Source organism: Exophiala mesophila, assembly GCF_000836275.1.
Source record: "Exophiala mesophila strain CBS 40295 unplaced genomic scaffold supercont1.3, whole genome shotgun sequence".
NCBI classification, from domain to species: domain Eukaryota; kingdom Fungi; phylum Ascomycota; class Eurotiomycetes; order Chaetothyriales; family Herpotrichiellaceae; genus Exophiala; species Exophiala mesophila.
The window spans coordinates 4,633,336-4,658,700 of NW_015622506.1; the positions used below are offsets into that span (position 1 = coordinate 4,633,336).

A 25,365-nucleotide genomic window follows, 5' to 3' on the forward strand; every position below is an offset into this window, starting at 1 on the left:
ATGGCGTGGCCCACGCGTTCCTGATGTGATACCCATAGCCAACAAACCGGACGAGCTTCTTAGGCAGTAGCCATTTTGGAGCGGCGCCTCGGCCGAGGACCGCTTGGGCACTTCGGTCATAATGAATGGGGCCCTGGGGCCCTTAGGCTTCCCGTCTGGTGCAATTCATTGCAATTCATGGGTTACAGGCTAAGAAGAACCCCTGGAAATAATGTCCGCGTCGCCCGAAATGACGTTCTAAAAGTCTTGAAACTGTCTACAGAGCGCACCAATCTCAACAATTTGGTCTTCTTCTGGATCGAGCTCCACGCATTGGCACGCCGTCGTCGTGCTACGGACAAATCCAACAGTCAGTCTTGGAATGGTAGGAAAGTATGTTTGTAACATAATGATATCATGTCACTCCTAGCAAAGACACCCTTTATGGCTGAAAGACTCTCATGATCGGATAGTCTCATGGCTGTTGCTCATCTGCAACCAGCTACCAGCGTTTTCTGGTGTGCTAAATGTCAACGTTCTTCCCCCTGATGGATAGGAATGATCGGCCCCTGCGACACCTCCTTTGTTGACGATGGCCTACCACCGAATCGTCGAATACTACATTGCATCCCCCATCCTCGATCACCCACCTGCATACTATACACAACAATCAGAGCCTTGGAAACTCTGACCTGTTTCCTTTCAAGAATTCCACGAGACGAGGATTGCGACTCATGATGAGCGGGCTGCGGAAAATGGCGATATTCCGAGCAACGAGCATGTGAGTCTGCGTTCGTCGCAATCGTCAAAATGGAACAGCCAAAACCTCATGATACGCCGCTTAAACCTGTTCGGCGCCCCAACCAGCATCCGCATCCCTCATGTTCGAAGGTGGCTCGATTGATGGCACGAACTCCAAGGCAGCATATCCCAAGCCGACGAGGCCAATGATAGATCCTGCGGCGATGCGCAACCAGTTTTGCTCGAGGATGATAGAACCGACAAAGACGTAGACTGCAGGGATTAGCCCCAGAACACGTTGTGAGAGCAATATACTCACAAACACCACGGCCGAGGAAAGAGAATAAGAAGCTGGCGTATTTGGGAATGTATGGGGGAACCTGAGGGACCAATTCAAGTCCAGCCACGGCTGCAGAGAACATCAGTATGTTTCCTCGGACTGTAATATCGCATCTGCGAATATGCATACCTAGGCCGAAGATAATGACATATACGCCAATGATGATGTCCCGCCTATTGTTCGATCAGTTTTGGCCAGGTTCAGGCTGACGAGAGAGTGACGCACAATCCGAGATGGAAGAATTGACTGATACCTGTAATAGGAGTTAGAAGGCGCGGTGCCAGAAAGTGTTGTTCTGTACATACCTCCAAGCACCATGACACCGCCAACGGCAAGGTTGACCAACCGGCTGTTGCGAGTCAGTATCTCTCCCTTTGTATTCTGTACCATCGCGTCTTGATACTTCTCGACGCAACCATGGTGTAAACGTACAAGATGTTTGAGAAATCCATTTTGCTTGTAGAATGAAGGCGCACGTAGACACAAACGCCGGTAGAGGTTGGTTGTGGTGAGGTAAAGATGAGGTTACTCGAGCGCAGGCGTCTCTCGCGCGGATCAGTGGAGATGCAGGTCGAAGGATCAAAGAAACCGAAGTTGTCAAAGTGAATTTGTAATTCGAATGAAGCGTGTTCGAGGAGACCAAGGTAGAAGTTTGGGAATCAGGCAGAATTGTAACGATGAATTCTGATTCTGAAATGCGAAGGACAATTCTGGGGGCACTTCCACAAGTTGAGCGGATCCCTGAACCTCCCCAGTGCTCCCCTAAGGTAGCTAGGTAGCTACCTGCTACGGAGTACAGTGCTATGAGGTAACCTACTCCATATACTGCAGCTGGCTGCGTGTGCCAAGAAGGCCACTTTGTTGGTCTGTTGGCTTCCTCCTGAGGTACCGACTTACAAAAAGCTTGAAATCCACCTCACATGCTCAGACAAGAATGGCAAATGCTTGCGATGGTGATGGTCAAGTCATATAAGGATAATTCGCTCATCTTGATATGATCAGTCATGGCCAGGTACCCGTGATTAGAAGAACATGGTCGGGACTCATCAGATATATGCGTCTGCTACCCAACGTGACGGAATCCACATCCGGGGCTGGCAAACAAAGCGCATCTCGCCAGTCGACACGGCAACGCGACGTCTCTGGGGTTCATGTGGCCAGGACATCAAACAATTTACGACTAATTAACTTGATTCAACAGATAGCTATGTAGCTCTATCAAGACCTGGACTCCTCAGAGTTCCAACCATGTTCTCGCCTAAAATATCACCATTATTCATAAATCATGCCCGGAACCCGCCTATGGTTCAGATTTAAAGGGTCCTGTGTGAGCCTCTCTACACAGACCTCCAAACGCTATGCTATGCTGGGGTATCATATGCAGCCCATGCCATGCGACATGCCTCACCAAGACACAGGAATTGTGACGATCAACCATGACTCCGTGGGAAACGCTATGCACGCAACGTTGACTTTGGCCGTTCGGCTACCGATATCATCCGAGGACTAGGAGGATGTCCTGGCACCGATAGATTGGTCACAATATGCAATGAGGAGCGGTTTTGTGACCGGTGGGGAACGTTGGCAGTCTTTCGTGAGCCATCGACTTGATCCTCCTCATCTTCCAGGGTGTATGATCGAATTCGAGTGGATAACCGGCCGTTTTCGGGGCCGGTAGATTCAGCCGATGAGTCTTGAGTGCTGGGAGAATGATCTGCGTATGAGGATTCGTCGAATGGTCGATGTTCTGAGTCGTTGTCTAAATCTGGCGTGAGGACGACCATGTCGACACGTCTTCGTGTGCTCTTTCTTCGATCGGCGCGTTTGTTTGACCGTGTCTGGTCCCCATCATCGTCAAGAGATCGTTTGGAGCTAGAGCTGTGTTGAGAAGATGTGACTGATGGACTTCGGGCCCGAGCCTTGTCTGCCGAGTGGTCTGTGTTGGTATCGATGTCTCTTTTGCTCTTCTGAATCAAGTCGTGGATGAGTTCGGAGGAGATTTCGGATCTGCTGTTTCGAATGGATCTGGTGCTGAGGAGGTGACCTGGGCTTGGGATCGGCGAGCTGATAGGTGTGCTGTCGGAAATGTCGATGGGCTTGAGTAGGGGACTATCACGGCCGCGTGGAATCGATCCATCCCTGCTTCGAGCCGAGTCGTAGTGGGCTCGCGTGACCTCATCTCCTCCATAACAGATGTGAAGAGGCAGTGTGGAAGGAGGCCCGTCGCGATATGGGTTTGTGTATGGGATTGAGTCTCGATCGAAGTTTTGAATTCGTGGAAGATGGACGGTGACATCTTGGTTGTAGACCTGGCAGAAGGCCACGAGTTCTGGCTCACCCCCGTATGTACCACCTCGTGACATCAATGAAAGGTACTCCTCGAACGCGTCATCCGACTCTTGACGAGATGATGCGGTAGTAGATCGAAGTGTTCTGCGTTGTTGCACGTCGTCTTTGTGGACATAGTGCTCAAAAAGAGGTCGAAAGTTTCGCATGTGCTCGACGACACTGGCACGAATTTGGGGGTGTTTCTCGGGATTGCCATACAGTTGGTCAGATAAGGATGCAAAGAGACAATTTCCTGCAATACAGTCAGTACATTGCGAGGTATAGATGGAACAGAGTTGAACCTACCGTCACCTGCTATCTGTTTCTGATACATTCCCATCCTGGCGAGGCCGGGCCATACAGCCCTAGGCTTTCGGACCATGCTTGGAAGCTGTACGTGGACTGCATGGTCAGCCATGGTTGCAAATGATCCATTGACAAGGGCATCTGCATGGAGAGAACAAGAAACAAATCGTCTGATTCCTCTTCAAGAAGACATAACCAGAACGTGGGTGAATATGGAAATTGAGGAGCAGCAACAGTGTGGTGGGCAAGTCCTGCGGCTTTGCAGACACGGAAGGGAAAAGTAAGAGAAATCGGTGATGTAGTTGAGTGGTCAGTAGGTAGTGAGGGAGGATGCCAGCTGGGCTGGGCTGCAATCTTGTTGGTAGTGCTGCCAGGCTTACAGGCTCCGTGGGTTTGGAAAGGCAACGGAAAGGGATGGTTAAAGAGGCAGGGCACTGGGGCACGAAAGGAGAGAGACATGATTGCTCAGACAGGGGGAAGTCAAACACAACGACGGGGAAGTCAGAGGGGCCGAGGGGCCCGGGGCCCACCCCAAGACTCGGCATACCTTACTTACCAGGAAGTTGTTTGCTCCGGGCGCCTCTTGAATGCTATGACGCCTGACAGGCAACGCCTCTATCGCCTATCGAATGTTGGCTGTTGGCTGTGATGCCTCGGTTGATCCTCGATTTCTTCTGATCACGATCAGGACTTTGCTAATGTTGTCTTTCTACATATTCTATTAGCAGTGTAGAGCAAATATTGTCACTCATCAAACAAACCGGTATTTTCGGTGGTTCACAGCATGTGTTTCAAACTTGTTGTCAGCAGATGGATAAAGGACGGCTACAGTCTTTGAGAAACCTGGGGCGTGAGAACGATTTATATATCACGACCAGAGTCAGCAATATCATCCTGCTCTCCATCGAAATGGGCCTACATTGCTGAACCAAACACACAACCTGCAGCTTAACCTTGTTCCGTCGCTCAAGTGTTGTTAGTTGTTCAGAGATCCGCTCTTTTGAGAAGCTAAGGTGAGAAAACTTTGGTACGGTGGGAATTCATAAGCACCCTAACAGAGAAATATCGGGTTGGGTGCAGAGTTTCATCAAAACAGCTCAGAAGGCCTCAAAAGGGCCCTCACATCTTTCCGGAGCAACCATCGATGGGTCCTATCGCGCTTATGATCTTACCTTTTCTGCCTTCGTATCCAGACGCCATTGGAGGATTGTTCTGTATGCCTCGCAAAGGTGTTCAACCTATGCAAGACGTCTTGCTCGCCTGCAGTATCTCATGCAGTCCGGTGTCCTAGCCATGAAACAACTGATCGTGTCCGATCCCAAATGTCTGTTTTGACCAGTGGTATTGCATCTCTTCTACTACTCCTAACCCCTCCGGAAAAAGACTTTTGTCCACATACTTTTCTGAGGTATGTTTCGTGGTAGCAAGGCAATCGATTTGTGGAAGAGGGGCTTTGAAAACCAATAGAGAGAGAGAAGAGCGTCTTTTGGCGTGTTAGCGGCGTCGAGGACCCGAAGACATGGCAGACAAGGGCTTGAAGATGAAGGCTTGGGGTTTCGACTTCTGACCGGTACATTCTTTGAGATCACAAGCACTAAGCTGATGTTGGCAGTCACTCAAGCTCCTCTCGAGGGTACTCACATCGTTGTTGGGAAAGAATTCTAGTAAAATCTCATGGGTCTACTATAACAGCCAGGGCTCAAGGATGGAAGAACGACTGCTGCTAGAGACTATCTCGGTCAATCAGAAGATGGCCTTTCAGAAACCGACGCTAAAAAATGAAGAACTCTATGGCTGGGGGTGGGGATGGAAGAAATTGAGGTCCTCACCATGATTGGGCTCAGGCGTGGACGTGAAGGGAAAGTGGTCTAAATCGGTGAATGGCAAAAGCTAGGTATCTAGGCAGATAACAATTTGACCAATACATGAGGTTGAACAGCTGGCGGGCATTGTTCTGAACCAAGCAGACCGAAGGGCAGTAGGCTAGAGAAGGTCAAATGGATTTTGAAGAAGGCAGTGCTTCTCTATCGTGAGCATTCTGATGTCCATGTCACCAAATCACACTAGTAACACTCCACACTTTTGTACTCCGGGCTTCGGTGGTGGGGAAGAGAGCTAGACCGCTCCATTTTAATGCGGGTAACAGGTCTAGTAGACGGACGGCAGGGAAGAGAGAGTGCGGCTTTTAATTAGTGAAGTAGACTTGAGGTTGAGGTAACAACCTTGAACACACCTCTGCGGTGTGGTGTATATGGTCACGTCCAAATATGTAGACTATCGAGAAGCCGAGTGCAGACTTCCTGGTGGTGCCAACAAATCCTCCGAACCTGACGCCACAACCGAGAGCCACTTGCGTAGTATGTGTAGGTCTCAATTGTTCTTGATGGCTATTCGTCTAGTTGCCCATCTCACAACTAGGGAAATGTTCGTATTTACAGAATACGCTCCGAGTACAGCGTGAACCATGTGCAGGTCTCACATCTGTCCCACCACTACTGAGTACGGCACAGGATCTTCATGTTTGAATGCGGCCAAGCAACCGAGAGCAGTCACCAGGCGTGATCCAAGCCGGATAATGGCTTCCACGCGCTACCCCGAAAGTCATTGCATCCTCGGTGCCTCTGTGCTCTCCAGCTGTCCCGAGTAGATGGAGCACAGCCCACTGTCTGGTCTTTCATGATGGAAGATCTGAATGCTATTCATAGGTAGCTAAAATGATCGGCCGACAGTGGAGGGGCCGCTGATCATATCAAAGCGAGACATGGGCATGCCTGCCTCGTGTTGATATCATGGACGTCATATTGGGAACCCCAGGAGCCCGGAGGGCCCCCACTGCTGCCAACGAACAGAAGGTGAGCAGTCACTGCACGATTTCTATGGGGAGAACGTGCAGATAATCTTCAAAAAACGCGCGGTCAAAGGGATGGCTTATGCAATGCAAAGATCTCTGTGTCGAAAGACGTCAACACGGGTGTGACTCTGCCTCAACGGTTGGGCACGACATGAACGTCGTCGAAGCATCACTTATCTGGTTAGACCAGAATAGCCTAACACTGACTGGCGCTGGAAGGCCTTGCTGCTGGTTGCCTCCTCCGATCAGAGTGATACTATCAGCTCAACGAAGTTTTGGTGCTCGGCTTCGACGAATTACCGTACCACTCTAGCTGCGTTGTCTCGTAAGATGCTTTGTTAATCGCCTGCGTTGCTGTGTTGTTGTTTTCTCTTTGGCTCAAGTGGCAGCACTGGTGGGGAGATCGAGAACACTTTGTTGGTCTTCTGCAGCTTGCCATGCGGGGGCAGGAAGTTGCAAAACAACAGAAATTGATGGAGTGGGACAGTTATCTGATTACCTATGTCTAAATGAAGCTAACAACAACTTGATATTAAGTTCTGGGGGTCAAAAATTCTGTCTGAACTCTTGGACTGGTACGACTGGCTGGTGGTGACAGCCGCCAGAATTGGGTTGATTTTAGACACGTCGATGAGCAGCCAATCTGTGCATCAGCTTCCGTCGGTGACGTGCCCTAGTCCTCCTACGCTTCTCGAAAACAACAGTATTACGAGGATGGCGGGTGTTCCTGACGGCTTAGCGAGTCAGGACCATCGAGTCCCTTGTTCTGTCTTGTTACGAATCTGCAAATGGTGACCTGGGACACGTAGGTACTCTGAGCCGGTCGATTGTAGATTGCTTGTGATTTGAGCTGTTTCGCAAGCAGAGGGTTTAAAGAGACCGCCCAGACGCTAAATCCAGGGCGCGAGGGCCCGAGCGTTAGGGACTCACCACAGTCTTCTAGGCGCATTGATGATATGCAATCTACGGAGTAGAGGTACCGAATGAAAGGTATGACACCCTCATACTACCTATGCTTTGATGAGTATACTTTTTTTCACGTATTAGTTAGGATAAAACTTGGTCCACTTGCGATATCAGACTACCTGAACCAAGAAAGCATCCTGGATTAGAGGTGAGGCACAACAACGCCACCCGTACTGGACGATCAGTCGTAGTGCATTCTTACAGAGGGTGGTGAGTATCATGAGTGCAAACTCCACCCACAACCTCATTTGGGGTCTGCAGAACTCGTCCATTGGTGAGCCACTTAGACCCCAAGGCACCCCCGGCCCCCGAATACAAGCGTGCTTAGTGGCCAGTGGCTGGCGACGGCATCGGCATCGGGGGCGTCTGTCACTTGACGGAGGGAAATCCCTCTTGGTGTGGTCACTGTGCCACTTTTTATCTCTTTGGTTGTCTGTCCCCTCTACCCCCGGTCCTACGAAGCCAACTGGTAGATTCATCTGAGATCAGCAGAGGCCAACAGAGGCTAAACCTCAGATCCCCGGCGTGCCCATTCATACCCATTCATACCCATTCCTCTGCAGTAAAGCTCCAACCTTGGGACGCCTGCACGAATCACCGATCCACCTTCTCACGCCTCTCCAGTGCCACTTTGGGTCTTGCATGCCCACTTTCGACATCACATTGCTTTGCCCATTCGTCACTCACTTCCAAACAAATCCAGGCTTCAACATCCACTGTCCATCATCTGCCACGCTTCCAACTATACATCATTTCCGCATCTTTGTTGTTCGGCATTCTGCACCAAACTCCTACCGAATTTCCTGACTCACTCTCGTTGTGCACAAGCCACAGTCCAACTTCATCACCTTCGTTACCTACCTAGCTTCGTATTGCCTCTCAACACTCAGCCTATCCCTCACCTCGCACTTTTTTCCATCCACTGTCCGAACCATCGAGACCAGCCTCAACTCACCAAAACCCATTCGTGCGCCGACTCTCCACCTTCTAATCAACAAACCGCACCTGTTAGTTACCACTGCTTCAAATTCGCGTCTGTATCCTCTGGCCCAGCCGAGTGTGTCGCCTGCACCGCACCGCACCGAACTGCTGTCTCGAAGAATCAACAACCATTTTCACCCCAGCCACACCTCGGTATTCGAATCGTTAATGTCTCCAGCGCGTTCCCCTTCCTTGTCCTGTTCATTGCGCAGCATCCCATAAGAAACTGCCTTGGTTCGACCTACCGTCGATACGGTAGGCTTGGGGCGCAGTATGGGATTTTGGCCCTTTGGAGGAGGCAGGAAAAGCCGCCGCGTCAGTCAAGCCGAGGACCAAGGTCGCCACACATTACTCGAGAAAGACTCAGCCGAACCTTCGATGAGGATGAAGGGCAACAGATCCCAAGATTTCGGATCCATTGGGCGCGCAAATAGTCAACAAGTCCATGTTGAGAAACCCCGACGTCTCTCTAAACAGCGATATCCCAGTCAACAGGGCGCTGTATCTCGCTCATTTACGTCACCTGTCACTGGTCTCGGTGGTGAGAATAGCTCCACAAGAAGAGGCTCAGCATACGAGCCTGGAAGCATCCGTGGCTCCGACATCTATTCTCAGAATCCCATGTCACAATCTAGCATCGGACCTGAGGAATTCACTGCGCTTCCCCCAGCTCCAACACTACTTCTGAAGCCAAAGAATCAAGACCCGACCCTCCACAGAAGGAAGTCAAGTAAGAGAAAGGCAGAGGACTATGCGCGGGAAAGAGAAGTACGAGCCATGAGCTCGCCAATTGACGTCCCCGGCATCAAGCGACCAGTTACATATTCGGGCTCGGGTCCACTCCGTCGCGACACCAAGCAGGTTCCCGGTGGCTTGAACAGGCGACTCCAACGACCAGCTTCTGAGGTTTCGCTACCATTACCTGAGAACATTCAGGAATCAGACGACTATTCTAGTTATGCTTCTTTCAAGATTGGGATACTGGCTGCCTTAAGCCCTCGGCCGACTCTGACCTACGTCAGCAACGCTCGGTCTGCAGCCAGTAAACAGCCGTCAAGGATCAAGCCTTCCATCCAGCAAGCCATTGAAGAAGAACCTGTCACATCGCGAAAAAGGATCGACGACCTAGCCGATGAGCTCGATGCTGGAGGCCTCCGAGAGCTCATGGACCGAGATCGGCGGCGGCATGAGCGAAAGAAAGCAGCTGACAGAGATCGGTTACACAGGAAGCTGCAGCGAAAGGCTGACAGGCAAAGGGAGGAAGAAAACCGTGGCAGACATGTATATGGTGCTGGTGGCTATCCATTTGGACTTGGGCTTGACGAGATGGAGACCCGTGGCCGCCATTCTTCGCCGCCCCCTCCCACAGAGTCATCAACTACAGCAAACCAACAGCAGCCTCCAGACTCCCATTCCCCCAAGAGAGATCCTTTCGCTGACCAGGAGGCATCTCGACCTCGTCCTTTCCTGGGAATTCGAAACCCGTTCGAGGATGAGAAAGATGTCGACCTGGTCCAGGATCCATTCGCGAGAATGGAGGAGGAGGAGGAGACGGAAGGGCCCCCTGTACCAGTCAAGTCTCCACTTCGCACTGTGTCGCCTGTTGAGTCGAGAAACTCAAAGCAACCCTCACGGGCGCTCACTATATCACCGCCTATTTCGCCTGTCCATCGTCCAGCGGATGGCCGCAGTTTTTCCCAGACATCAGCGCTAGGCCGTGAGCCGACGCTCGACAGCTCGGAGCATCAATCCGATCGACGACCTTCAGACCAGAGCAGTCAAAAGGTTAGCGCCTGGACCAACTTCTTCAGACGAGGAACACAGCGGAATTTCACTGTCCTAGATCATGGGCGGAGGACTCCTTCGGAATTTTCTAACACTTCGAGGGAATCCTTTGTTCGAAATAAGCAAGCACCTCCTGTGGTTATACCTCGAACTTTTCGTAAGGCTGACGCAAGTCATGTTCCCCAACGGACAATGTCCAAGTTTCGGGAAGACCTGCCTGAACTTCCCATGTCGCCACCCGATTCTCGAGTCCAGTCTCCCGAAGCTATGGTGACGTCTGAGTCACTGGCTGGAAGGACGGTCGGACGAGCGCCAAGCCACTCCATCTCGGGGACCTTGGATGGGAGAAGCGTCGCGACAAGTTCGAGTAACCCGGCTCTGGATCGTGGGCACCTTGAATCTCGATCTGCTCAAGCGACGGATCTTGATATGAGCAGTCTCGCGCCCTCCGGCATGGTAATGTCGCAGTCTCTGGCGTCAGTGGACTCTGAGGGATCTTGGTTATCAGGCAAGCCGGTGAAGAGATCTTCCGCCGCCATGAGCCATCTCCGTCACAGCCAATCGTCCATCCCGCCCCAGTCCATAGCAGGAGCTTTTGACATGGACGAAGACGGACTGGAAGATGACGACTACTACGACCGCTTGACGCCGGGTCCCACTGGGCGGAGAGATTCGTTGATATCGTCAGGACGGAAAGCTAGCAGCACCATCATTGACCTAGAACGCGAACGCCAACATAGTCCAGTGCCCGGCATACCATCTCTCCCTAGAGAGGCGAGCGAACCTCCCACGGAAGCTTGGCATCAAGGACTTGCGAGACAGGCCACTATTGTTAAGCAGCCGAATCGGGCCAAGTCGACCGAAGGGCTTCTCAAAGAATTTGGAAGTGAGACGCCAAGAGAAAGTCGCGTGGTTCATTCGGGTTATGACGAGGGTGAAGGAGTATCCCCAGAAGGAGAGAGCCCGGCGGTGGAGGTGCAATCCACACCTATCCTCCGAGCTCGAAGTGTCGAGGTCAAAGGTCATGGTAGACACATCAGCGCTGGTAGCGCCCGTCTGCTTGACATTCGACGATCATCGGTACAGCTGGAAGGCGGTACACCGCGTACTCCAACTACTCCTCAGTTGCCTGCCGACATTGATGAACTGAAACGACCCGCAACGTCGCCCGTCAAGGGCTCTTGATCGATTGGATACCAAATCATCAACACCATCTTTAACGTCTTTCCTTTGTTTTATTGGCGCAATGCGCAAATTGAGGGCCTGAGGGCGAAAATCCAGATTGGCCACGATTGCATGATCTCATGAAGTTCAAGATACCCTTACATTACACTCTTTCGTGCCACGGTTTTGGAGAAGATGTTTTGGGCAACGGGAAGACTTGGATGGATGCGAAGTATGTATATTGAAGCGATTGAATTGGGAGAAGCGAGCGTAACATAGAGGCGAGACTTGCAAATAGGATGGAACCAACCCTACCACAGAGACAGTCAACTAACCAGAAAGTCGGTGCATGGGCAGACAGTTGAGGCCAATCAGTCTCATACCTGCAACACGGCACCTGATGTACTATAATAAGAGGAGGGAAACACCATATCTACCCAGCTCGAAGCTGGAAAATTGCGGATGCAGGATCATGTACAAGTACAAGTACCTATGGAACATGTCAGGCAAATGCTTTGAAGACGAAAACATACCTGTTAATGATAATACAGTAGTAAGGAGAGATGGGAAGATGTCTGGGACATGCAGCATCTACCAACGATTAAGCACGTGACATCGATCGCTTTCGTTTGCCTTTGGTGATGATTTGGCATATCAGAGACGGTGAGGGCGGCCATGGAACAAGGCAGGGGTGTCCTTGATTAACCACCGCCGTTGTTATTGGGCAGATTGGTGATTCCAAATCATATACACGAGGGAAATTCCGAAAAGGTAAAAGAGTATAGGGCCTTGTGACCAAATTAGATGATTTGTCTGGCTGATAGGAATAAGTCATAACCAGCGACTAGAGCAGGAAATTCAAATCAGTCAAACTCGTCTGTCAACAGGGCCGGGCAAACTGACAACCGAGAGAGAGGGTGCGAGTGGTGGAATCTCCAGGAGGAGTAGTATTATGCGTTGTGTTGGGTTGTGTTGGTGAGGCTGGGATGCCCTCGGCCCCTCCAACAGCACCAAACTCGACACTCGACACGAGCGTTTTGAAGTTTGTATTTCTAAGCTGGTCTTGGATATCATAGGAAGGCGTCGGGCGAACCGGAGGGGGATGGAGGGGGGGCCAAAAGGGCCGAGGGGCCATTGGGGGGATAATTTAGGACCCAATTCCTTATTGCTTGGTGCCTTGATGCCTTGGTGCCTTTACCAGTTCCAGACAGTGCCGCTATAAGGGCTAATGGGCGAGAGACGAGGGATGAGGTACCACTGGGGGCGTTAGGGTGCTTCGGCCGTGTGTGGCCGGGAATGACGAATACTTGCCATGCGTTTCTGTCATCGTCGAATTAGACAAGAAAAAAAGAGGAAACACAAATCACAAAAGCCCGAGGGCCCTACTACTGAGTACCTAGGTAGTAAGACTGCTACTTGCTGGTAAAAGGATCCTGGCCCTAAGTAGCCCTAGCACCCTCTCCTCCCTTCCATCACCATCTGTCTCTCCTTGGGTCATCCATTTATCCATCCATCGTTTGTTATCCTCCTTACAGCAGCAGCAATAGCAGCAGACGATTACCATCCTATTAACAACCCAAATTTATCACTCAGCGCGCACCTTCTCTCTCGGTCCCTCTTCCCCCTCAATTCCTTCTTTCCCATTCTTAACCCCCATAAATACCTTCGCCGTGGCTGCATCGATCTCTTTTCGCTGCATCAAACCACAGCGCCTGATTACCACCCCACTTCCAACAACACTTTTTACCACAACAACCAAACCAACAAGCCCAAGAGCCATCAACAAGCTCTCTTCTCATCTCAGTCAACGAAACTTCAGCACCAGCAACCCCAGCAAATTTACACAAACACCCAACAAAATGGTTGTCCATAACCTCGCAGAGTACGTGGCCTACCATCAAGCGAAACTGCGCAATGAATCCCAATCCCAATCCTCTGCTGCTGCTTCCACTACACCCCGCCCTGCAAAGAAATACGGTGTTAACCCAATCCACAGTAAATCCTCATTCAACACGAGCGTCGTGTCCGCTCCCGCAGAACGCCTAGTCGTTCTCGACTGTTTCGCCACATGGTGCGGCCCTTGCAAAGTCATTGCCCCAGAAGTCGCCAAGTTCTCCGAGTCGGAGGAATTCAAAGACAAGGTCGACTTCTACAAGGTCGATGTCGACGAGGTTCCAGACGTCGCTCAAGAGCTAGGTGTTCGTGCCATGCCTACCTTTATGCTCTTCAAGGGCGGTGAAAAGGTCGGCGAGGTTGTCGGTGCCGATAAGAGAGCTCTCAGAGCTGCTATTGAGAAGAATTTGTAGTTGAGTTGTTGATGTTTTGACGAACATGCAACTTTCTACGAGATTAAAAAAACACTACAATACACATTGCTCTTTTTGAATAACGCACTGCGATATCACAAACAATCAAAACAAAACAACAATTGGGTTCAATTCATTCTCAGACTACCATGCCATCCATGGACGTCAGATCTGTTTACAGGGGGGGAATGGGTATTGGAATTGGAATTGGAATAGGAATGAATTTCCAATGTTGAGTCTCCTTGATCCGTGGAACTCGGGTCTCCCTAGAGCAAGTTGTGCTTGGTTCCGGCTTTGAAATCGGATTGCGGGACAATATCGTCATCTCAGCAAATGGGGCTGCTTCCCATAAGCTGTTTTCCAGCCAATCATGGTCTAGGTCGATTCAAAGTCGACTCAAATACTCTACCTAGTTGAATAGATGTTTCGAATTATCCTGCTTCACAAATATGGTGCTTTGATCGTCTTTATATAAAGATTCGATGAATATAGTACGTGTAGTTTGCATCTCGTAGAGTAGATAAAATCACCCCTCGTGGGGATGTATTCAGGTTGTGCTCTCTGTACGCATCCACAGACACATACGGAGTACTTCCAGTTCACAGCTCCAACTCCAACCCCACCAATCCTTTTCTGTCTTAATAATATAATATCCTCATCAGGACATGGACTTCACGGAGTCGAACGAAGCTCGACAGACATTACGCTGTTCGACGGTCAGCATAGAGACTACATACTTACCTACCCCAGTCATTGACAGTCCACGCTCCAATTACAGCTAGCGGACAACCTCACCACTTCTGGAGGCTGGAGGCTTCGAACTCTGCCCTGCCTCCCTAGGTGCTCGACTTAACCACTTGCCTTTCCCAGATTACAAACCATTCTAGCCTTGCATTACCTTTGTAGGGTTTCACCAATCTCTCCGTTTATGCTTCATCTGAACCATATCTTATATTTCATTATATTGGATCTTCCTGTGGTGGGTGATCCCTTTTGGGGAAAATACTAAACAAGTACTCGTCATACATATCGCAAAGTGGGTATATTCTATGTCAAGTCCCAAGTCCAACATCAATAGACTGGACCTGGTCAATAATGAGTTGTGCATGGCATGGCATGGCATCATGGGCATAGGAGCATCCAATTTCATGGTCTGCAAGCCGTAAATCCAAATCGACTCAAACGTCACCTCGAGAAGCGATTCCAACCGGTCGGTAGTCATGAAACAGTGGACCCACAACTTTTACATTTGAATGCTTGCTTTCCCCGGACCATGGTGGCCTTGAATGACCGGGAACCACATTTTGCGCATTGAAGCTCGTTGCCGCTGGCGCCACTGCTTCTCCTTCTTCGATTTCGGTCGCTGGACCTAACTCGTAATCTTTGGCGATCATCGTCTCCATTCTGACTGCCTCCAGCTGAAACGGGGTCTCTCTCGGACCCTGTCAGTTCACTAGAAAGTTGTGATATATAGCTAGTCGCACGAGACAGTGGATTCCCGTCGGGGCCCAAAACTCCTGGTGTCCGCGGGATATGTCTTGCCATCATGGCAACATTGGATGTATCCCAAGCCATGTAAGACTGGTCACCAACGAGGAGAAGAGGGTCGCTGTGAGGAATGCCCGAAACTAGTTCACCGTGATCCTTGTTGGCTGGTAATGCAAGATGATCCTGCTCTCGTTCCGGCGAGGCAACCTGTGCGGTCGAATAAAAGCTTCCGGGAGATTCACCAAGGGGAGAATGAATTGCTACAGAAGGATTTGAAGAACCGTTGGATGTCTGATGGAGAGGTGAATGGACATGTGCAGATGCCGGGCTGAGCAACGTGTTCTTCTCAGGGGATGAAGCACGTCGAATGGAAAATCGTTTCGAGATGAGTTTTTTCGGCGATGCGCTTCTCGATCGTTCTTCGTTTAGATTCTTGCTAATCTCTAGCATACTTCCCGAAGAAGTGGTCGTAGGAGTTGTGGTGCTTGGAACAGAGTTTCGCCAGGTCAAGATTCGATCGGTAGATTGATTTTTGGACCCAAGAGCCAAAGAGTTTCGATGTGACGATGAAGTAACAGAGGCTCTGGTAGCAACGGATCCACTGCGTCCCAACATCTTCTTCGAAAAAGTTGACCCGCCCTCCCAAGTTTCTGCCTTCCGTTTTTGGAACGCACAGTCCTGACGGAACACCTTGATTTGACCCGTATAATCAGCCGTGACAATGATCCGTCCTCCTGGATGCGCATGGCGAGCCAGATAAGCGGGTGTTTCAGGGGCGCGTTTGGGGGATTCCGAGGCCCTGAGTTTTGCATCGGTCGGGTGGTCCTCAGAATGAAAGCTGTTGTTGGTTGGTGCTTGAGAAGATATGACTGAATCGGCGCGACTGAGCAGAGTCACTGGCGGCGGGTTGCACAAATCAAATAAAGGATCGCCAGATTGGGCCAAGAGGCGCCGTGTGCTCTCCGGCGCCAGGACGGCGGTGGTCACAATCGCTGAATGAGCTTCAAAGACTTCCATCGGTCGCTTGTCATTGTCTGGACGTTCATCAACAGCCGTGGGCCATATGTACACCTTTCGATCCTCGCTCCCACATATGACATACTTGCCATCGTCACTGAATGTTGCCCGGATTTGGCTACAGGTGTTCTCGTTGCCCCGAAACTTGACCTCCAGCGTTCTATCTTTCAGGTTGTACATGCGTACTCTGGAGTCGTTACTGGTGATGAGCAATTTGACGTCGGCTGGCCCATTTTCTCGAGGTAAGGCGATGGTATCAATTCCGGTGATTTTACTGCCCTTTGCATTCTTCCCCCGGGCGGACCGGACGTGAATCTGTGAATGAGCCTTAAGTCCTTCGGTGTCGTACAAGATGCACAGACCGTTCAAGCAGCCGGCAATGGCGGTCTTGCCGTCGGGAGTGAACGCGACCGCAGTGACCATGTCCGGAACCTGGGCCCAGTATGCGACGGTTTTGTCGGGTATGCTCCATAGGCGCAGCTTTGAGTCGAGAGAACCAGCCAGAAAGAAGCGATCGTCACGAGGGTGGAATTGGATCGACGTGACAAAGTCGTTGTGTTTAAACGCACACAAGCATTCGGCACGAGTGACATGATGTAACCTGACCGTCTTGTCCATGGAAGACGACAAGAGAAAGTTGTTCTTGCTCCAGCTCAAATCCAAGATACTGGCAGTATGACCATCATACTCTCTGACGAGTTTAGATTTGAAGACGGGGGCGTTGAGCTTGACATTTTCTCCGTGACTATTTGTCTCAGACAATTTCTCCTCGATTTCACGATCTGCGGGAGTGTTGATGACTTCCCACACCCTCAATTTCTTGTCTTGACCAGCGGCAGCCAAATATCTTCCATCTCTTGAGAACTCGACGGCCCAGATAGCATTGATGGTAGACTTGGGTGGCACCACCGCCGGTGTGGCGGGGTTGTCATTGATGTTGTGTATCTTGGAATCTATTGAATGGAGGGAGTTTTTTCGATTCTTGGGTCTGGAAATATCAAGGGCAAGCTGGGCGAGAAACAGTCGATCAAATTCCTTTGTGTTGCGGTATTGAGACTTGACCTTGATATACTTGGGAGGAGCGGGGAATTTGGGAATAAATCCTAAAGGCTGAGAAAAGACTTCTGCCTCGACGCCTCCAGAACGGTTTTCGGACATTTCAGATTCATTGTCACGTAGATCAAAGGAGTCTCGCTTCTTGGAGCCCATAATACGACTCAGGAAGGACACACCTTTCCTGGGAAGAAATATAGGTCAGCCTGATATGCCTGGGCATGGCTGCCATGCCGGAAGGGAATGGGATGTTATAGAAGTCGGTGATTGGACCGCAAAATATACCGACTGCAGCTGGGTGCAGATGCAGGAGAAGCGAGGCAATTTACTGAGTGCATAGGAAGATGTGAGCGACTCACTTTTTGTCTTTTGTGAGCTTGCTACTAGCAGAACTGTCAACTCTTCGCAGAGTGGCCGGATCGGAAATGAGTCTGGCCGACAGCTCTTCGGATGGACCGGATTCCGAGTAGGTGGACTTGAGGGACACACCGCTTTGTGTAGCTGTGGGTAGCCTGTTCTGCGACTGCGACTGGGTGCGCTCCAGGATTTGCTAGGCGTCCATGTGAGCAAGCGAACGAAGGGTTCGTGGGGGATGCATCTGATCGGTGTGTATGAATATGGAGACACATGGGCATACGCACTCTTGATATGGGATCCAGGACCTGTTCAGCGTCCGCAGGGAGCGAACGCTCGCTGGAGCCCAACACCAGGCTCATGTTGGCTGGTCGACGGTGGAATCAGGGTGGATTTGCGAACGTGATCATTGACGCGGCGAGAAATGGTCGTATTTGAAGAGGGGGAGCCTGATGACACAGGGTCAGCTACTCTCAATACAGTCAGCACATGTTGGCATTTCGTCGAATGAGGGGCCCGGCGTAGATGGCATACGACGAAAGAACGAGGACAACAGTGGGCAAATGGCTCGAGTTGTGCAGAGACATGGAGTTCTGGGTGTGGGTGCGGGCACTGGTAACTGGCAGGGGCAGGGAATAAAGTTGGGTGGAAGGACCGGCGGCTTTGCTGAGTTATGCTTAACCAAGTATGAAGGGTTCAACTATGCGATGCTTAGACAGGTACGTACTTCTGTTTTGGGCCATTGCCATTGATGAGATGGGCAGTCCAAGCCGGCGTACGGAGTAGTATTGACACCATTGAAGGGCAGAAAGCGGAGATGTGAAAATTTGATGCTCGAGCCCGGCTTCTACGGATGATCAGTGGCGCCACGGAAGATTACGAGTTGGCTATTCATTATTATTTTGGCTCTTTAGGCACCTTCGTAAAGAGTAGTTTGTTGTTTCAGGCCTTAACTTAGGCACTAGGGTATTCTACTAAGTAATGGAATTGCTTTAGGGAGCACTTGGGGCACTTGGGGCACTTGGGGCGCCTGTGGCTGTTTTGTCTTTTGGGCAGGGCCTGAATTGGAAAAAAGGACCTTTCTCCCTTCCTGGACGCGGAGGATGGACAGGCTCACTCTCTACCACGTATGGGTATAACCCACAGCCTCGAGTTACTATGGTACAGAGATCAAGGACTGTTGTGGGGAGCCGCAGAATCAGGCATTCGTTGCGATCCGATAGACGCATGGGTGAAAGGCTCTTCACCACCAAGGATCGCTGGGCACAAAATGTCATCCAATCCTGTCCGAGGTTGACTACGGTCAGCCTTAAGGCCCCTCGGCCAGAGTCTAGCCTGCTGTACGCATACGCGTACTCCGTACTCAGAATAAGTAACTTCGTATCCTACTACCCTGCTCCAGTTCCCCTCTTCATGCACGGACCGTCCGGGTTGATGCTTGATTACTTGCTACCTATGGCGAGATGGTATTGAACCAACAGAAAGTAGTGACAGACTGCTATCACCGTTGGTGCGGGTGCAATTGCCCCGAGGGACCTTGTCTAGGTGGCACACTACTGTGCTCGTATACCTAGATATCACCTCCCAAGAAACCACTGTACCACAGGCGCCATGGAAAAGATTCATAACATTTGGCGAGGCTGGTCAACATCCACACCTTCTTATCCAGAACGAGACATAAAGGTTTCAAGCTTCGGCAGTGATAGCATTGAGGGTACCCTTTCCCATCTCTGTCACATTGCATAAGATCATTCTTCCAAGATGCTTGTCGTTATCGTTGACAAGCTCGTCACGCAGATCCTTGTATCCTCTCGTAGTATATGGCAACCCAGGCGGCCATCTGCAGAGACCGAGGTTCTCAATTAGCTATCTTGACTTGCAATGCGGCCCAGATATCCCAGCAAGAATGCCTTGTTCTCCGCGCCTGTCTGTCGTTTCTCATTTCCATTGCGACCAGTACCCGGTCCACTCGTCATCGAGGCCATACTACCAACTCGAGACGTCCGTGTGGAGACGGGTCCAATTCCTGATAATGACATCTCTGCGCCGGGGCTGACCAGCTGACTGACCGACAATGGCGACACAACTCCGTAGCCTTGATGTTGCGCCGCAGCTCTAGGCGTCTCCTCTGCAGTGCTGCCAAAGAGAGACAGAAGAGTTTGTTTCTGATCACCTGTCGCCAAAGTTCGGCCACCAACGGTCAAACTCTCCGTGGATGCCACCTTGCTTATCTGTCCTGAAGACACCACTTCTTCTCCTGCCACCCGTGCTTGTACCTCGGGCGACGTCTCGGTAGTCTGTGGTCGTCGAAGGATTTGTGGTTGAAATGGTTTGCTTGTTTCTTTCGGCACCGACTTCTCCCTCGGCATCCGCTTTGAGGGCAGCTTTGATGTTCGTGTGGAATGAGGTGCCGACTGCCGGGATTCCTCACTCCTGGTCAAGATCTTGATGGGTGTAGGCTGACTTGGGTCGAATAGCGTCCGATTCGAGGTCAGTGGATTGCGTCCCAACTCCTGCGATCCGTGCCTTGCTGAACGAGAAATGATATCAAATTCTGGTTGGTTCAGTGGCCCGCTAATAGTAGCTGCGGTTTCTCCTTCGCGAGGCGAGGGCCGCTGGATTGCGGCCGCTCCCGGCGCGCCGCTCTTCCCATGCTTTAGCAAAGTCAACAGAAGGTCATCTTTCCGTTTGCCCCCTTCCGAAGTTGTCGCAGCTAGTTCAACCGCCGCAGGAAGAATATTGGATGATGTCTGCATGGCCTTCGAGTTACTCGCCGGTTGAAAGAGGTCAAGAAGTGATGCTTTCAAGGCGTTTTCAGGTTTCTTAACCTCCATGTTGCTAAGAGGCAATTGGCGGCTGCCATAATCATTAGAGGGTTGTCTGGCGCGAGTCTCTTCAGCAGCGAAAGGAGCTGGCTGCCCCTCTCTCGACTGCTGCAGTGTTGCTGAATTTGGAGAGTCATGATCGGGGGTCTTAGTTGGCTGGTACTGAGACGATTGTGGCGGTTGGGCATTTGAAGTAGATCCAAAGAAGCTGTTCAAAAGTGATTGTTTCGAAGCCGCCAGTGGCGGCGGAGGAGGCTTGTTGGCTCCTTTGAATACATCTAGCAAAGCTTTGGTATGACTTGTCAATTTTGGAAGAGCACTTGCGTCAGGGATCATTCGTCTTTCTTGTTGAGAAGACTCTAGTCGGGCAAATTGAGGGTCGCCTGTCTGCTGGTAAGGTGCTCTCGGTTGAACGGCCTGTATAGTGCGATCCTGGTAGATCGGGAGTTGGAACATTGGGGGCGGTTGGCTGTGATCAAGAACCTCGGTACGGATATGGGAGACGTGAGGTGATCTTTGAGCTTGCGCCTCTAGAGACACTTGCTCAAATGGCGTCTGAGGGATCTCGGGCCTCGAGCTGGCTGGCGGCCCTCGCAACAGAGCTAACAGGTCGTTGGATTTGGCTGTATCGACGCGTTGTAGATGGCTGGGTTGAGGAAGTGCGTCTGGTTGTGAAGCTCCAAGTCTGCCAATGTTGAGCATCTCCTTCAGATGTGCTGATGGATCTGGGCCCAAAGGAATAGTAACTTCGGGCAACTCGCTGACCGCGCCAGTCCCTTGATTGGCCAAAAGTGCGCCCTGGTTACCTGCATCATAGTTGTCCGATGCGTATGTTTCCTCTGGCACCATAGGCGGCGCAGAAAGATGGGAGCTATATCGGTTCTCTTTCTTGCGTTGTTGGGTGATCCACTTCTTCAGAGGGTTCAGGAATGGGGCCACCATGTAGAATTTGTTGGCGGCGAGAGGAGGCTGATCCGTCCCGCTCCCATCTTGCTGACGGCTCTTCTTGAGGGTTGGCAGATCAGTGAGCTTATACCATTCAATCTTGCTGATTTCTTTTCGTGTTTTTGGCTCAAAAACTGTGTCCCTTGGCACACCTCGGAAGACATAAAGACGCATATGCTGTTCACGCATGGTGACCTCGATGTACTTCATATCCTTCTCATCCTTGACAAGACCAGCTGCGCGGATGTCAAAACCAGTCTCCTCATAGACTTCTCGAACAGCACAATCCAGATCGTTTTCGTCTTTGTTGATTTTGCCCCGAGGGAAACTCCAATTAGCACTTTTCTTCCAACCCTTGACCAGGACCACTTCATCCATGGCTTCATTTAGCATAATTGCACCGCGGACCGGTACACGTGACTTGTAGGCCATAAATTCGGCAAAAGCCGTGGTGTGATGCTGCGCAGACCATTGCGAGAAGAGGGGACAGTGCTGGAAAATGCGGAGGCTGAAGGTACGAAGGGTCAGCGAGGGTAAGGAAGGATCAAGTGGGCGTATAAAATCTTCGTAGAACCATTGTGCCTCCTCCACTTGGAAGCATATTCGTTCGACGGAGGTCAGCTCCTCGGGCGGTAAATTGATAATGAATCGGACACAAAGATCATCGAGCCCTAGCAGTCACTTGATGTTAGTCTTTTGAACAATGCATTGGGTAGCAACGAGTCGTACAGTCTTCGAGCTGCATATTTTCGGCGATTGATGTGACCGGGACTTCTAAGCATTTCCGTCGTCGATTGGATGTACGGTTGGCGCGCCAGACTGTTCACGTCGCCGGGGAGCCGTGTGAGGACAAAGGTGACGATGGTCTGACTGGCGGCAGACTCTCACGCGAGGGATCTGCAATGATATCTGGTGGCCTAGCGTGCCTAAGGGGAAATTGACTGGATGTCGAGGACGATTCAAAGTGTTAGGTATGATGTGTTTGGCTAACTCAGTCCGAGGAAGATGACTCCGAGCCGGTACAGGTGATCGTAGACAGAACCAACCCTAGTAGTGTGGCGGGAAGCGCAAACAACAGAGGAAGTGAGCGTCGGATGTACTTCGGCTAATCCGCCCAATTCCGGCCAGAAGTTGCTCAGCCACCTTTCAGCCACACCTGTGGCGCTGACTGGAGACTTCCGTTGGACTGTGTTTGTTGGGCTGCTTCGTTTGTTCTTGGCATTGCACATCACGCATTAGAGGAGCTAGTCGCACTTCAGCCACTTCAGCCTACCGGCGTGGCTGAGGGGAGTTAGAGTTCGCGTATTACCTTACCATGACGCAGCCGCCAGATCAAGTTTCAAGGAGTGAATCAAGATTTCAATGTCACTGAGTACATCCTACGAATCCTGCACGTCTAGACCAACCGATTTACTCACAGCCAAGGTGACTGCGACTGAACATCCCTAGACATCTGTTTGATGGGCATGACGGGTCAATTCCATTTGGTCAGAGGTGCAGCGCTGTGACATAAACCTACATTCAGAGCCAAACCCTAGTCACATTCCCAGCCCATCATCTTCCTGACCCAGAAGCTGCGCACCTATATATTTCCACCTGGCCTTTTTCCTCCTCGTCTCAACCCAAGCTTCCACAAGCCACTCATCGAGCACCGACTCGAACTGCGACAATGACGACTTTTGTAGCGAAGCTTGTGGCTAAGAAGCTCTTTCAGGAAACCGCGGCCAACAAGGGCGGGAAAGAGGTATTGTCAACTTATTGCACTTCCCCGCCGCCTTATTCTAATGTCTTGCAGGACCCATACTTCGAGACCATCCCTGCCACAAGATTGGGTGGGATATACAAGACCTCGAAAAAGCGGAAGCGAGCACTTCCTCCAGGGCTTACACCCGATGAGGAGAAAGTACTTACCAAGGCCAAAAGAAGGGCATATCGAGTAGATCTCTCGTTAGGTTCATTCTTAGGCGTTCGGTTTGGCTGGGGTTCAGTCATTGGCTTGATCCCTGGGTAAGTTTTGAAGACTGCGATTTGTATTTGTGCCGTTTGTACTAACTCATCTTTAGCATCGGCGATGTCCTCGATCTTTTCTTCGCGCTCTTGGTCTACCGGACAATCATCTCGGTCGAGGGAGGCCTGCCTAGTAGTGTCAAGATGAGAATGAAGTTCAACATCATCCTTGATTTTCTCATTGGCCTGGTTCCCTTCGTGGGCGACATTGCCGATGCAGCCTACAAGTGCAACACCAAGAATGTCATCATTCTCGAGGAACAACTGCGGGAACGTGGCAGGAAGCGTCTCAAGGGTACACCACAAGCCAATGTCGCTGACCCTAGTCTTCCCGACGAGTTTGACTATCAGAATGAGGAACGTCTCTTGGAACAAAATGGGCCACCTCCCCGATATGCCTCGACACGAGAATCGAGACGAGATAGAGATCGTCGAGATCGAAGAGATGATCGCAGACGAGATAGGGACCGAGATGGAGGTTTCGACCTTGAAGAGGGACGAAGTGTTTCAGCACCGCGACCGGCTCGAACTCGCTAACCAAGCCTCCAACTTGGAGTCGACATGCTGATGGTGCAAATGAATGATGCAAGCGTTGTATGTGGGTTTGCGATCCTGTTAATTGCCGCGTGGTGAAAGGGACGGCGTTCAAGTTGGCGGGATCTCGAAGACCCTTTCGAATCCTTGTACTGTCCTACATGCAGACACTTGTATTCACATCGACTGGAACTTGATATCCTGCTTCATTCTTAGGCATCCATAACAAAGAAGGTTATCTGCAGCTTCGCCGTTGATGATTGACGACGGTTCGCTGCACACCAAACAGAGTTGTGATTGTCCATTTGCTGTCCTGTCGAGTTTCCCAGCCGTCCGTACCACATTTGCCATGATACTTGGGTATTTTTCCCCTTGCGAGTTAATATAGTTCGTCAGAAGAGTGTCGATCGCAGTATTTCGCAGTGATGGTGTCACTCGCCGGGCAGAGGTATCATGTCCTTCCAAAGAAACCAGGGGTTCAGATAGAACCGATGCATATGTGGCTAGCTCCGGTTTGAACAAGTCTCGGACAGGATAGTTGAAGTTGATGCCATGGCACGAGGGACCATCGGCTGTCAGCGACGGCACAGATCCTCCTCGGCCCTTGGAGACATGTGAAAGTGCCATCGAAGCCAGGCGACTATCAGAATGACCCCAGAGAATACCTTCACAGTCGTGTGCCTTTGCAACCGACACAATTAGACGACGAAGCAAGATTGATTGGAGGTCTTCGTGTGCAGTCGCCGATGTAGTAGAAGATAAAATGCCCTTAAGGAAATTTCCATCAGACTCGCCTTCTGGCCGTCCGACTCCGAGATGGAGTAGATCAGATTCGATCCGATCGTCGTACTTGAATAGGTCTTCAAAGGCCATTGGGGGTATGAACTTGTGGCCAGGAAACCTCTCCCCGGCTTGGACATATAAATCGTTACGTATGGTTGAATCGTGTTCATCAGGTAGTATAACATTGCAGATTATCAGCTCATATGCCGTTCTGTTCCTCTTGAGTGCTTGTTTGTGAAGTTCACCATCAAGGACTTGTAATAGAACCATAGACGAGACTCCACCAGATAAGGGGAGCAATAAGCGGCGAGTCTCGTTCACCGCAAGGTTACCGAATCGATAAGACTCCATACGCTTCGAGACTTTTGAACTGACATATCGTTGGAAGCATTCATTGCAAAGCCATCGATTCCTGATTTGAAGATCGGACGTATTTTCTCGACAGTCGACACACAGTACCGTTGATGTGTGGGCGGTGGTCATGATGGCGTTCTTGACCGCCCACAGTCAAAGTAGTTCAACTATATCAAACCAAAGATTCTTTTAAGATTAGTCTTGGTGATCTCAGAGCAACGTGGTTAACACCGAGCAGCGACAGAGAATTTCATATTT

At 50.8% G+C, this 25,365-nt stretch overlaps 8 protein-coding genes across 9 annotated transcripts; 3 read left to right on the top strand and 5 right to left on the bottom strand.

The window, feature by feature from the left end:
* Positions 1–221: 221 nt before the first annotated feature.
* Positions 222–1,857, bottom strand: PV10_05153 (uncharacterized protein). Its single transcript, XM_016369772.1, has 6 exons — positions 1,493–1,857; positions 1,366–1,409; positions 1,286–1,313; positions 1,190–1,233; positions 1,040–1,129; positions 222–993 (listed from the first exon to the last, which is right to left on the bottom strand). Exons 1-6 carry the CDS (start codon positions 1,510–1,512, stop codon positions 821–823), a joined length of 399 nt encoding a protein of 132 aa, XP_016225560.1. The 5' UTR covers positions 1,513–1,857; the 3' UTR covers positions 222–820.
* A 373-nt stretch (positions 1,858–2,230) lies between these two features.
* PV10_05154 (uncharacterized protein) lies at positions 2,231–4,085 on the bottom strand. The gene is made up of 2 exons (XM_016369773.1): positions 3,695–4,085; positions 2,231–3,641 (listed from the first exon to the last, which is right to left on the bottom strand). The coding sequence occupies exons 1-2, from the start codon at positions 3,804–3,806 to the stop codon at positions 2,515–2,517; spliced, it is 1,239 nt and encodes a 412-aa protein (XP_016225561.1). The 5' UTR covers positions 3,807–4,085; the 3' UTR covers positions 2,231–2,514.
* Positions 4,086–7,982: 3,897 nt separating this feature from the next.
* Positions 7,983–12,009, top strand: PV10_05155 (uncharacterized protein). Its single transcript, XM_016369774.1, has one exon. It carries the CDS (start codon positions 8,766–8,768, stop codon positions 11,460–11,462), a length of 2,697 nt encoding a protein of 898 aa, XP_016225562.1. The 5' UTR covers positions 7,983–8,765; the 3' UTR covers positions 11,463–12,009.
* A 556-nt stretch (positions 12,010–12,565) lies between these two features.
* Positions 12,566–14,197, top strand: PV10_05156. 2 transcript variants are annotated; one of them, XM_016369776.1, is made up of 2 exons: positions 12,566–13,323; positions 13,438–14,197. In XM_016369776.1, exons 1-2 carry the CDS (start codon positions 13,301–13,303, stop codon positions 13,745–13,747), a joined length of 333 nt encoding a protein of 110 aa, XP_016225564.1. In that variant the 5' UTR covers positions 12,566–13,300; the 3' UTR covers positions 13,748–14,197. The 2 variants fall into 2 exon arrangements, with proteins under 2 accessions (XP_016225564.1, XP_016225563.1); XM_016369775.1 differs by having other exon boundaries at positions 12,566–14,197.
* Positions 14,198–14,667: 470 nt separating this feature from the next.
* On the bottom strand, positions 14,668–18,274 carry PV10_05157 (uncharacterized protein). Its single transcript, XM_016369777.1, has 2 exons — positions 17,947–18,274; positions 14,668–17,855 (listed from the first exon to the last, which is right to left on the bottom strand). The coding sequence occupies exon 2, from the start codon at positions 17,459–17,461 to the stop codon at positions 14,966–14,968; it is 2,496 nt and encodes an 831-aa protein (XP_016225565.1). The 5' UTR covers positions 17,462–17,855; positions 17,947–18,274; the 3' UTR covers positions 14,668–14,965.
* Positions 18,275–18,986: 712 nt separating this feature from the next.
* On the bottom strand, positions 18,987–22,448 carry PV10_05158 (uncharacterized protein). Its single transcript, XM_016369778.1, has 2 exons — positions 22,159–22,448; positions 18,987–22,100 (listed from the first exon to the last, which is right to left on the bottom strand). Exons 1-2 carry the CDS (start codon positions 22,172–22,174, stop codon positions 19,522–19,524), a joined length of 2,595 nt encoding a protein of 864 aa, XP_016225566.1. The 5' UTR covers positions 22,175–22,448; the 3' UTR covers positions 18,987–19,521.
* A 353-nt stretch (positions 22,449–22,801) lies between these two features.
* On the top strand, positions 22,802–24,274 carry PV10_05159 (uncharacterized protein). The gene is made up of 3 exons (XM_016369779.1): positions 22,802–23,173; positions 23,225–23,436; positions 23,493–24,274. The coding sequence occupies exons 1-3, from the start codon at positions 23,099–23,101 to the stop codon at positions 23,971–23,973; spliced, it is 768 nt and encodes a 255-aa protein (XP_016225567.1). The 5' UTR covers positions 22,802–23,098; the 3' UTR covers positions 23,974–24,274.
* Positions 23,997–25,236, bottom strand: PV10_05160 (uncharacterized protein; the record flags this gene model as incomplete). The annotated part of the gene is made up of 1 exon (XM_016369780.1): positions 23,997–25,236. One exon carries the CDS (start codon positions 25,234–25,236, stop codon positions 24,148–24,150), a length of 1,089 nt encoding a protein of 362 aa, XP_016225568.1. The 3' UTR covers positions 23,997–24,147.
* Between the last annotated feature and the right edge of the window lie 129 nt (positions 25,237–25,365).

Bases quoted from the DNA above. Each gene is read 5' to 3' on its own strand.
- PV10_05156 (XM_016369775.1), top strand. From the start codon at position 13,301: ATGGTTGTCCATAACCTCGCAGAGTACGTGGCCTACCATCAAGCGAAA.
- PV10_05153 (XM_016369772.1), bottom strand. From the start codon at position 1,512: ATGGATTTCTCAAACATCTT. The intron at 1,130-1,189 runs GTATGCATATTC...TGTTCTCTGCAG, and splicing joins TGTCATTATCTTCGGCCTAG to CCGTGGCTGGACTTGAATTG. The intron at 994-1,039 runs GTGAGTATATTG...TAATCCCTGCAG, and splicing joins TTTCCTCGGCCGTGGTGTTT to TCTACGTCTTTGTCGGTTCT.
- PV10_05154 (XM_016369773.1), bottom strand. From the start codon at position 3,806: ATGGCTGACCATGCAGTCCACGTACAGCTTCCAAGCATGGTCCGAAAG. The intron at 3,642-3,694 runs GTAGGTTCAACT...ACTGTATTGCAG, and splicing joins GAAACAGATAGCAGGTGACG to GAAATTGTCTCTTTGCATCC.
- PV10_05155 (XM_016369774.1), top strand. From the start codon at position 8,766: ATGGGATTTTGGCCCTTTGGAGGAGGCAGGAAAAGCCGCCGCGTCAGT.
- PV10_05157 (XM_016369777.1), bottom strand. From the start codon at position 17,461: ATGGGCTCCAAGAAGCGAGACTCCTTTGATCTACGTGACAATGAATCT.
- PV10_05159 (XM_016369779.1), top strand. From the start codon at position 23,099: ATGACGACTTTTGTAGCGAAGCTTGTGGCTAAGAAGCTCTTTCAGGAA. The intron at 23,174-23,224 runs GTATTGTCAACT...AATGTCTTGCAG, and splicing joins CCAACAAGGGCGGGAAAGAG to GACCCATACTTCGAGACCAT. The intron at 23,437-23,492 runs GTAAGTTTTGAA...ACTCATCTTTAG, and splicing joins GTCATTGGCTTGATCCCTGG to CATCGGCGATGTCCTCGATC.